Raw genomic sequence first — 12,907 nt, 5'->3', positions numbered from 1 at the left:
AGCTGACTGACTTTCACAACTCCCGTAGCAACTCCCGACATAGAGAAGGGGGGCCTGGCTGAGGAGGCTGCACGCGGGCCCCCTTCTCACTAAAGACCCCACTGGTGCTATCTATATTTTGCCCACTACACTGACTAAATCAGATATTTCCTTTTGGGTGAATGCCTGTTATATATAAATGACTTCTAATGTTATGCAACATATAGAAAAGGGATGTCATGCTAGTTTCCCTGTAATTCATGCAGGAACACATATGAGGAACGTGATAAATGATTGATCTTGACCATTGAGGCGCGATTCTGATCCTGGCACCTCTGTACTCATCCCTTCTGCATACATTGTGCTGCACAGCAACTGAGTGTAACAATGGAGGAGAGTCATTCATAGACGCCTGTTCCTATACAAAGCTGAATGATGCTCCCGCATCGTCGTATAACCCAATATCCGTGGAGGCAGCTACATGTGATTATGAAATTGCTTGGATATAAAATGAGTTCAGTCGAAAAAGTTGAAATTTGGTTGCTATGGGCAACGACTCCATTTTTTTCTTTTCTTTTTTAGTTTAGTGCATCGTGATGGATCATGGCCCTGATTCCGGCTGGATGTTCGCAGCTTACTGAGCGCCCCTCGGATTGGAGGAAACCCACGTAAGCACGGGGAGAATATACAAACTCTAAACAGTTAGGGCCTTGGTGGCAATCGAACCCATGACCTCAATGCTGTGAGGCAGTAATGCTAACCATGACACCGTCCGTACTGCCCCGTATATATAACACATGGTGGGGATAGAACCCATGACCTCAATGCTGTAAGGTAGTAATGCTAACCACTACACCGTCCGTACTGGTTTATAATTCTCCATTTTATCTCTTTCTAGGCTTAGCACATCTCGTCCGATATGTCTGGCAGCAGTCATTTGACTATGCCCGCCTACATAATGACATCATATTCAAAGGCTGTTGAGGCTGAGCTATGGCGTAATCGTCCAAACACACAGCTAGATCAGGGTTGCCTACCCTCCCAGAATGGCCGGGAGGCTCCCAGGAATCGGGTCCGCCTTCTGGACCCCCGGGAAGGTGGGCAAGCCTCCCAAAAAAACCCCAGCCTCCCTCAATTCCCACTCGGTGGGGCACCCGTGGGGAAACGATGACACAAATCGCGTCATTGTGGCCTCGCCCCCGCTCTGCAGTGCCTGAAATACCGGCATTGCAATGCGGGGACATGGCTACGATGACGAGTTCGCAATGGCCATGACCCCAATACAGTACAGAGTTTCAGCCCAGCCTCCAGCCACACCCCCTTCCCGGCATGTCCATTCCCTTCTTTGGCTAGCTGGTCGCACTCTCCTGGAGTACACCTCCATCCATTTCTTACCTTTTTTGTTAGAGCTTGCTCTTGGTTTTGGGGAACTCCTGTGGGATGTTGGGGGGATGACATGGGAAGCATCCATGCCTGACTCCATGGTCAGGTAGTGTATCTGAGGAGGCTCCGGTTCTCCCTTTAGCCTTTTGGGGTTCATGAATCCAGCCTGGAGTCTTTCCACACTGTCTGGAAGGCGGAAAGCAGCGAAAGGGTGCAGAGCACCGTACCCCAAGACCCCTACCCCTCCACGGTCTAGACGGGGATGCCCATATTGATGGGACAGGGATAGCAGCTGAGGAGGGCATGCTGAATTTAAATGCTCCTGAGATGGGTATAGTAGAGGGTACGCAGGGCTCAGGTAGGTCATTTGCGGGGGTTTGTCCATGGTCATTGTATAATGGGGGGGTTGCTGCGACACGCCAAGTGGACCTTCTGAGGATGTCGCCATAACCAGCAGGGCTTGGGAAGTCAGGGAGTTCATCAGGCCAGAAGTGTTCTCCATTTGTAAATACTGTGGTAATTCTGCAAATCCTAAAAGATAAAGAGAGCGCATATATTAATAATGTGATAGGAGGAAGACTAAACCCACAGAGGTAATACATATGGTGGAACATGAGGTTAATGTCATGCCTGGTAATATACGTTAGAACAGGACTCAACAAATCCCGGGGGTCATGTCGCCATGGTGACCAGATTCTGCTTCCTGGTGACCCGATATGCAAGGTGCCCTCAGCCGCTGGCATTCCCATGGCCAGGCAGAGTGGTGCACTTGTGGTAATGGCAACAGCTGGGCAGAGCGGTGGAAACAACCCATCCGGCTTTATCAGAGCAGGTTTGCGGCTATTTAAAACTCAAGCCGGCTTGCGAGCCAATTGGAGCTCGTAGTTCGGCAGCAGGGCCGGCTCTACCACTAGGCAGCTTTAGGCAGATGCCTAGGGCGCTGGGATCTAGGGGGCGCCACCAAGTCTGCCTATCAAAAAATCAAGGATGTCTGTGAGGATCCTTGTTGAACTTAATGCTGTGGAACCTCTACAAACTCAAATCCAGACTTTCTCTTGAGGCATTCTTCCCTATTTTGCTGCCCTCTCTTCCTGTACTCTGTTGTGGGTGGCAAAGGGGAGGGTGCTAGGGGCCTCCAGAGAAAGCAGGGGTCTTGCCAACCTACCTGGGGGGCAGGGAGGACCACTCAATTTTAGGAGGCTCTCTGCCATTCCAGAATGTTAGGCAAGTATGCAAGGAGATGTCAATCAATAGAACACCCATCTTAATAAATGAACCTCTTTGAATATACTGAAATAATAAGCTGCACTTTTGTAGTCACATAAATTGGACCTCAACATTGGAAACTGAAGGGTAAATTTAGTAAAACTTAAAAAAATATTAAAAGTGGTGATGTTGCCAATAGCAACCAATCAGATTCTGTCTTTTATTTTCTAGGATGCAATAGAGAAATAACAGACAGAATCTTTCCTCCAGGCCAGTGATTCTCACACCGGAGGGGGGGGGGAGATAGATCAGACATCAGGGGGTGCAACGCAAGAAGGGGCCACAATGAAAACGGACGCAGCTGTTGGCAGATCCTGCTCGCAATTTACAGTTCTTCTCTTTCTATATTTAAGCAAGCTACCCTCTGACCGCGAAACCAACATTGTGGTGTGACTGGAACAGATGACCCCACTAAGCTCCATGTCCCATTGCAATCTGGCTGGATCAATATGCAATTTGTGGCACTTAACCTCTATTTTCCAATACGCTATGAAGATCGCTTGCCGGCCGTCCCTTGACGCTCTGAGCCGGATTATCGGTCGCTCCCAGAAGTCTGTCGCCAGTTGCCTCTCTGCGACATTATGCAAATGCAACTGTGCGTTACTACTAATTACCACCCATTCACTTCCCAAGAGCCGGGATCGCCACAGCACCTCTGTGCATACACTGTGGGGTAAATTTAATAAGATGGGAGTTTTATTGAAGATAGGATGTTGACCATATATCATCTTCTAGAAGGTGCTAAATAAATAAATAAGAAGTAGAATTTGAGTAGTTATTATGGGCAACATTTCATCTTCAATAGAAACCCCATCTTGGTAAATGTACCCCTCTGTGTGAGGCATGTGCCGTACAAGTCTATAGAAGTTTAAGGGCAAGAGCAGCTAAAATAAAACCAAACTACGTGAAGTAAAATAAAGACTAATAACAAAGGCTAAAAATAACAACAACAATTAAAATGAAACATAATAAAGGCTAATAATAATAATAATAATAATAATAATAATAAAAAAGGCTAATACTAATAATTATAATAATAATAATAATAATAATAATTAAAATGAAGTAAAATAATAATATTAATAATATATATTATATTAAAAAAGGCTTATAATAATAATTAAAATGAAGTAAAGTAAAGGCTAATAATGGCTTATAATAAAGGCTAATAATAATAATAATAATAATAATGATAATAATATAATAATAATAAAATAAAAATTTAATTAAGTAAAGTAATGGCTTATAATAAAGGCTAATAAAAACAATAATAATAACAATGATAACAATAATTATTAATATTATTATTATTATCATCATTATTATTATTAAAATGAAGTTAAATAAAGGCTAATAATGACTAATAACACTAAAGGCTAATAATAATAACAATAATAATAATAATAATAATAATAATAATTCAAATTAGGTCAAATAAAGACTTATGCTACAGACTAATAATAAAGTCGAATAATAATAATAATTAAAACTAAGCATAATAAAGACTAAGAATAAATACTAATAAATAAGTCAAATAATAAAAATAATTCTATTATTGTTATTATTAATAATAGTAATAATAATGGTAATAATAGTTGTATAGACAATCAAGTGTTTGGATTCCATAACTGGTACAGCTAAACACATTGGCAGCTATTAGTCATGTAATTAGTGCAGATATACAATGACTAGCCTAGGCCCCGGCCCTCATACAACTCACACGGCAGCTGCCCGGCGGCTAGATCGCATGTGATAACATCGTATGCAGTCATTTTACATGCGATGTATCGCATGCGAGCCCATTCACTACCCTGGGATGCAATGTATCCTTTGTAGCAGTGGCAATCTCCGGATCAGACCCAATGCGCACGGGACTGCACATCGGATTGAAATCCTAAGTAAATTCCGTATGATTTGACACTTTTCACCTGATTTATCGGCCCAATGCACTGAAATTATGTAAAGAAGGGCCAAGTCGTACTTGCATATGGCCACCTTTACTGTACATTTATAGAACGGTGAGATCTTGATTTCAGTTCTGTGCATTCAGCATCTCCCAGGACAAACAAGCAGCAACCACTGAGACAGAAACAAAACAGACACAGACAGTGCTGCTGCATCATGGGTGACAATACGCCGGTGTAATCCGTACCGCATTTCCGCCTTCCACACCAATATGTATCTGTGGTGGCAAATATGCATTAATATATGTAGTGAAACCTAAATATAAAGAGTCAGCTTTCCCTGGCGGAAGTCGGTGATAGTGAAAGCTACAGGGGATCATTATACGGCAGGCATGATGTGCGCTCAGTGGAAATACATATTGTATGCACTGTACAGTATTAGCAATGCCTATCCATTCTCTAGAACCCAAACCTGCAAACAGTTGGAGGCGTGCTATGTACTGATCAGAACATCTAAAATCCCCTGTCTCAAGGCCCCCAATTTCATCTGATTCCAGCGGATCGGGCTGAGAAATCAGGTGAAATCTGCCCAAATCGTGCCCACAGTGAATGACATCTGATCGGATCCGATGCGAGGTCCAGAACGGAATCGGAGGTTGATGGGCTGCACACAGGGCTATTTTTCAGCAGGCTCCAGCAGGAACTGAGGCCCTTATTCTAGTTCGCTCTTTCTGACAAAATATTTCTTAGATGGACAAAACCATGTGCACTGCAGGTGAGGCAGGTGTTACTTGTGCAGAGATAATTAGATTTGGGTGGGGTTTTACACCTGCCTCACCTGCAGTGCACATGGTTTTGTCCATCTAAGAAATATTTTGTCAGAAAGAGTGAACTAGAATAAGGGCCTCAGTTCCTGCTGGAAAAATAGTCCTGGCTGCACATAATATAATATTTTATGTGCCGTCATCAGTGGCACATCGTGGGTGCTAAGCACCCGCGATGTATCGCATCCGATACGGTGCAGAAAGGGTGGAGTCCGGCGAGTGGCTGGGAGTAGGGCCAGACGAGAGACGGGCAGTGTACGGTGGGTGGGGAGCGGGGTCTGGCCGGAGAGTTAAGAAATCCTATTCAAAAGACCTGGGGAGCTGCCGGGGGAGCTCAGGGGAAGTAGGGGCCACATGGTCACATGGTGGTACATGCTAATAACAACCGATTGGGGGTCTGGGATTACTAAATGCACAGTTAACATTGAGGTGTTGGGGAATTTCCACTGAACTACTGTCACACAAACCTCAGAACAACATTTAAATTGCCAGTGCCACCAAACACTTGAATTCCCCCACAGAGGTGAGGAGCAGCGTTAGTTTTTTATTATATAGGATTTAAGGGCCATGTCTGTGTCTTTACCAGTATTGCATCTGGGACTATATACAAATGCCGCAACGAGCCCTTCCCCGATGCACTCTTCTGCGTCCAGATGTGCAAGGACTGAGAAGCCATCTTTGAGCATCTGAAGGCCCTGAAATCTCATTCTCTACCCCTGTCCTTATGCCGGAGAATCGCTTCCACCTGTTAAATCGAGGTTTATTCTTTTACCACAAGTGTGAGTTGTCCATCAGTTTCCCACATCAGCACACGTTGCAACACGGGATGATGAAACAGGAATGTGACTGAGAATCTGCATTCTGTGACTCAACATCAGAAGAGATTGCTTACGTTAGTTTTCTTCCATCAGAGTGACGCGGCTGTTTTTAATTTCCTTTACAACAGGTATAACTAAAGTTACAACACAACAACAACAACAACAACAACAACAACAACAAGATCTTTCTCCTATGACACTGTGTGTGAAAGATGTCACTCTTATACATAGAAATGAGCTGACCAGGTTAAGGCCATACAGGCAAATGTGTAGGGCAGTGGTCAGGGAACAGAGGTATATGACCCCAAATGGGGTAAAAATGAGATTCCTGGGGGCAATGGAGGGTCGCGCTGCTGAGACACAGCCAGGCATGCATATGAATCTATATGCATGCCCGGCTGTGTCTCGGCAGCGCAATCGTCCATTAATGCCAAGAATTTAATTTCATTGCATACAGAATCTATCTATCTATCTATCTATCTATCTATCTATCTATCTATCTATGCTATATGCATGCCTGGCTGTGTGTGTTACAGTACTGTAGTGTACAAGGACCTGATGCAGTACAGGCTGTGTGTGTTACAGTACTGTGTTGTACAAGGACCTGAATTAGTGCAGGCTGTGTGTGTTACAGTACTGTAGTGTACAAGGACCTGATGCAGTGCAGTGCAGGCTGTGTGTGTTACAGTACTGTGGTGTACAAGGACCTGATTCAGTGCAGGCTGTGTGTGTTACAGTACTGTAGTGTACAAGGACCTAATGCAATGCAGTGCAGACTGTGTTACAGTACTGTAGTGTACAAGGACTGACGCAGTGTGGGCTGTATGTGTTACAGTACTGTTGTGTACAAGGACCTGACGCAGTGCAGAGCATCAGGCCCTTGTGTATAACACACTTCCCTGCGTGATGCCCCGGGCCCCGCCTCCAAGTCCGCCCGCTTCTTCAGTAGAGTTGACTAGTTGGTGCGCCATCTCGGCAGTGCGCAGTCTGTACTGCCGCTGTGGCGCCAAGTTTTATTGCCTGGTTATAGGCTCCTGTCACGGTATACCCATCTCTAGTCTAGGGGAAAATGTGCACAGACTGTCACTATATCATCTTATAATACTGACACTAATAGTAGCCTGGACGTCACATTATCAATGGCTATACCACACACAGCCTGGCAGCCATCGCTGCTCATGATGATGATGATTACCATGTATTTTGCGTAACCCAGGACCTACTCTAACTGTGTGATAGAATCAGGCTGTGTGTGTTACAGTACTGTGGTGTACAAGGACCTGACCTGTGTAATAGAATCAGGCCTGGAATAGAGGAAATAAGCCTGACAGTGCTGCGCTGCCCCGTTGTAGCACCGAAACCAGGCTCTCCCCAGTGCCACCCTGACTGGAACGGTAGAGGCCTGCTGGGCAGGGACATCGAGGGACCGAGTTGCCAGCAAGGGACCAGTGAACTCTTGAAAAGGTAATCGGTAGAGGGTGCACTACAGGAAGTAGGGACGCCAGCTCCCTGTGACATTCTCGCCTGATCATCCATTCAACATTACACTGGTATAATACCATAGACTGCGCAGGACATTTTACATTGTTATCATTATTTCACTTACGTGTTGGTGCACTTTGTACTCTAATACATTTTGCCTATTTAAGATCAGTGTTAGTAGTAACTCATCTGTCACTAGCTATACCCATATAGTTTGGATAAGCTCTTAATTAGCCCCCATAGGGCATACACACTGACGGAATTAAGGAATTTGACCATAGATATGAGTTTGATAGATAGATAGATAGATAGATAGATAGATAGATAGATGCAGTATATAGATACATACAGTAGATAGATAGATAGATAGATAGATAGATAGACAGATATGAGTTCTATAGATAGATAGATAGATAGATTGATAGATATGAGTTCTATAGATAGATAGATAGATACGAGTTCTATAGATAGATAGATAGATAGATAGATAGATACGAGTTCTATAGATAGATAGATAGATAGATGGATAGATATGAGTTCTATAGATAGATAGATATGAGTTCTATAGATAGATAGATATGAGTTCTATAGATAGATAGATGGATAGATAGATGGATAGATAGATAGATAGATATGAGTTCTATAGATAGATAGATGAATAGATAGATTGATAGATACGAGTTCTATAGATAGATAGATAGATAGATAGATAGATACGAGTTTTATAGATAGATAAATAGAAAGATAGATAGATAGATAGATAGATATGAGTTCTATAGATAGATAGATATGAGTTCTATAGATAGATAGATAGATATGAGTTCTATAGATAGATATATAGATAGATAGATATGAGTTAGATAGATAATGAGTTCTATAGATAGATAGACAGATAGATGAGTTCAATAGATAGATAGATAGATAGATAGATAGATAGATAGATAGATATGAGTTCTATAGATAGATGGATGGATAGATAGATATGAGTTAGATAGATAATGAGTTTTATAGATAGATATATGAGTTAGATAGATAGATAGATAAGAGTTCTATAGATAGATAGATAGATAGATAGATAGATAGATAGATAGATAGATAGATAGGAGTTCTATAGATAGATAGATAGATAGGAGTTCTATAGATAGATAGATAGATAGATAGATAGGAGTTCTATAGATAGATAGATAGATAGATAGATAGATAGATAGATATGAGTTCTATAGATAGATAGATAGATAGATAGATAGATAGATAGGAGTTCTATAGATAGATAGATAGGAGTTCTATAGATAGATAGATAGATATGAGTTCTATAGATAGATAGATAGATAGATAGATAGATATGAGTTCTATAGATAGATAGATAGATAGATAGATAGATAGATAGATATGAGTTCTATAGATAGATGGATCGATAGATGGATAGATAGATAGATAGATATGAGTTCTATATATATATATATAGATAGAGAGACAGATAGATAGATAGATAAATAGATAGATAGACAGATTATTTCTAAAGAGTGATATACAGATAGATAAGTATGATTTTGATAGCTAGATAAATTGATAGATAGATAAATAGATAGAGATGAATTTGATAGATATATAGATATTAGTTCGATAGATAGATAGATAGTCACCATCTGGATATATAATATAATGTATCCATTCTGCAGACAGAGTCCGATCTCCCTGATGACTCGCTCGTTAGGCCAGTGTAGTAAATACTGGTGTACACTGATTATTACTGTGTCACTACAGTATTGCCGGCATCCATACTGCACAGCATCCCTAGCAACTGAATTCCTGGCTTTAATCCCCAAAGGAGCAGAAAGGTATTACAATGACAGTACACGTGAGTGGATATTCATTATAAATAAAGTTGTGTGATGTAAGTCAATAAAACCAAGGGACTCGGGAAAGCACCAAGTACAAATGACATGGAAGCCTAAAAGTGGCGTGTTCAGATCCCCTTACATCTCCCCGTTGTGGTTCACACCTCTCACGCCATAAGTTCCCCAATCACACAACGTGTTACCCTCAGTCCTCAGTGATCGCGGTTATTACGGTACAAGCTCCAGACGTTGGGACATATCTGTGGTTTAATAGGCCTAACATTGGACATCACTGTCCTCCAGCATTTTCTTTGGAACTGTACGGCATGAAAGCTACGACATGTCACACTAGAGAGTGTATCTAACTAATAAATTGGCAATAGGTACGGCGGTTAATTAGGGATTGACCCTTTGAGTGCCAACATCTCTGCCAGCGTCGCTCGCATTTGTTATTTAAATGAAAATAAAAAAAATGTTGCGTAAAAAAAGATTCTATTTCCTCTATAACGGTAACTGTTACAGGTCATTATGATGACTACAAATGTGTGGTGGCAACTTTCACACCAATTTTAACACGGTTACTTGGCAATCGAAGGGTTAATATTAAATATCAATTAAATAGAATGGGGAATAGTATAAAAGGAATAAAGGAAAGACTGATATGTATTATATTAATTGGCATTAAAAAAAAAAAAAAACAATCGCAACGCATTAATAAATCAAATTTCAAAACTTACCGCCACGAGTCGTCGGATGGATCCCGTTTTCGTTACTTTTTCGTCCAATGAGGTTTTTTGTTTTTTTTATGTATCTCTGATTTCTGTTGTGCTTTTTTTGTTTCTTTTAGGCCTCTCTTCCCAACTCTTGTTCTTTAATTGTTTTTGCACGTTCTTCGTGTTCTCCTACGCTTCTCTCCTATCTCCTCACTGTACTGTACGTCTGAGCTGGCCGTTCTGATTCTGGCGTCCTCTGCTCTCTCTCCTCAGGATATTAAGACCCCATCATCTGTGGCCTCTCTGCCCCTCCTTTTGGCTTTTCTCTGGCCATTTGCATCTGTATGACACCTGCTTCCTGTCCCTTGTGAAAGACTTTCACTCCTGAGAGGGGTCACTGACAAATGATCAGCATTAATTCATTGCTCGCCTAACAAAGACTTTAACGGCCACACTCAGAGAATTGCCTGGTGTAAGGGGATTATCTCCGGGGAAGAGGCCTTCCCAGCTCCCCATCACCACTAAATCACGGTGCGCTGGTTGCACTACATAGGACCCTAGCTGCAAACTTTTGGGTGGAGATGTATAACCGGACGGAAAAATTGTATTTGCGCTGATTCAGCTGAAATTGGTTTCAAATGGTTCAAACCTGAATCTGAATTTTCAGATTTGTAGAATTCTGCGCGTTTTTACAGATTGCCGATCTAAGACGGAGGATCCCGACTTGTCCCGCGCAATTAGTTTTAACCATGAATTGTCTTCTATGTTTCCATGGAGACTGGTAGGAGTGGATACTATGAGGTAAATTTAATAAGATGGGAGTTCTAATAAAGATGGGATGTCGCCGATAGCAACCAATCAGACTCTGGGCCAGATGCACTAAGCTAAAACAAAAGTGATAAAATGGAGAGTGATAAACAACCAACCAATCAGCTCCTGTCTGACATTTTTCAAACACAGTCTGTGACATGGCAGGTAGGAGCTGATTGGTTGGCTGTTTATCACTCTCCATTCTCTTCATTTTTGAAGCTTAGTGCATATTGCCCTCTGTCTATTATATTCTAGAAGATGCTAAATAATTAAGAAGTAGAATCTGATTGGTTGCTATGGGCAACATCATTCTCCATGGAAACGTAGAAGACGTAACATCAGGTACTAAGCGTTGGAGAGTGATAAAGTGGTCTATTTACCAAGCCTTGGGTGCAGATAAAGTGGAGAGAGGTAGGGTACCAGCCAACCAGCTCCTAACTGACACATCACAGGCTGTGTTTGAAAAATTACAGTTATGAGCTGGTTGGTTGGTGCTTTATATCTCCATTTTATCTCTCTCCACTTTTTCCCTCTCCAAGGCTAAATCTCATTTTTGTTTTGTACAAACAAAAAAAAAGCAAAAAAAAAAAAAAAACCCACTAAAACTATTGTCGCTGACCGGTCTATTTACTATAGGGGGGAAGCCGTTGCTCTTTTTTATGCAAGAGCTGGAGGAGGGCTTCACCCTATTTATCAAATGTGCAGTAGCTTTCTGCAGGTATCCATGGTGATGGATCTCTAGCAAAGGCTTGCCTGTGGGGGATCACATTTAACAAGGAGACCACCAGCTACCCCGGCAAATCTCTGTCACATGTCCTCTGTCACAATCCAGTTACCTCACGGTATATTTTTGTGTAGGGTGGGAGGAAACTAGAGTACCTGGAAGAAACTCACGCAAGCACATGAAGAACATACAAACTCCACACAGAGCCATGGTGAGAATTGTAACCCAAGACTTAGGATGCAGTAATGCCAGTGTGGTCTTTACACAGGTGACACCCGGTACTGTCCTTATGGTAGGAATGACTGTGGCTTTCTGGGTAGGGGGTGTGTCCTCTTCTCCCAGACCCCTATTTTGGTCACTCTGGGGGTGCTGGAGATGCGGGTTGCCCCTGGAGACCAGTCAGCAAAGGTATTTGAATCCCTTTGAAACAAGCCATCCTTATTTACCGATATGAAAACTATGGGATCTCCTTCTGTTTTGGCATTTTCATGAAATGCTGTTCAGCACCGTGGGCAGATGTATGAAGCCGGGTGAAGTGATAAAGCGGTTGGTGATAATGCACCAGCCAATCACTTCCTCACTGTAAAGATACAGGATGGGTTTGAAAAATGACAGATAGGAGCTGATTGGCTGCTGCATTATCCCTGGCCACTTTGAGGAAGATGCACTTGTCTCGAAATGTAAATTTTTATCGCTATTTTTTCACATGAATAACACACAGTCAATTTTTTCTACTTCACCTTATGCTCTAAACCTGGGATGGGGAACCTTCAGCCCTCCAGCTGTGATTGAACTACACATCCCAGAATCCTTTGCTACAGTTTTTGCATGGCCAAATAGCAAAACTATAGCAGTGCAATGTAGCAGTAGTTCAGCAATAGCTGGAGAGCCAAGGGTTCCCCCATCCCTGCTCTAAACTCTCTGTTCCCACAATGATAATGCGGAATGGGCACTCTGTTGTGTTGTTCGTCCGAGTCTCCTTTGTTATCTGCACATACACCTATAATCTAGTGCCTCATGTTCTATATGCCCACCACACTTCTCACAACGAGTACCTCACACCTCCCTGACAATCTCCCTTCTCCCACCTATATGTCAGTGCCTCATAGCTTCATACACAGCTCAGTTCTCCCACCCTTTCAACACATCACCCTGTAAACCACCGT

The 12,907-nt window shown here is 42.3% G+C and overlaps 1 protein-coding gene across 1 annotated transcript in view; it reads right to left on the bottom strand.

Moving 5' to 3' along the window:
• Window positions 1-1,877, bottom strand: part of LOC146072823 (E3 ubiquitin-protein ligase Rnf220-like) — a 29,171-nt gene extending 27,294 nt beyond the window's left edge. The window contains exon 1 of the mRNA XM_083180018.1: window positions 1,375-1,877. Within this exon, the coding sequence (XP_083036144.1) occupies window positions 1,375-1,864 (490 nt within the window). The 5' untranslated portion in view covers window positions 1,865-1,877. The remainder of the gene's footprint in view (window positions 1-1,374) is intronic.
• Window positions 1,878-12,907: the final 11,030 nt, after the last annotated feature.

This window comes from Crinia signifera, chromosome 4, assembly GCF_055691185.1.
Source record: "Crinia signifera chromosome 4, ASM5569118v1, whole genome shotgun sequence".
NCBI classification, from domain to species: Eukaryota; Metazoa; Chordata; class Amphibia; order Anura; family Myobatrachidae; genus Crinia; species Crinia signifera.
The sequence above is the reverse complement of the archived record's forward strand: the minus strand, read 5'-3'. Positions and strand labels throughout refer to the sequence as shown.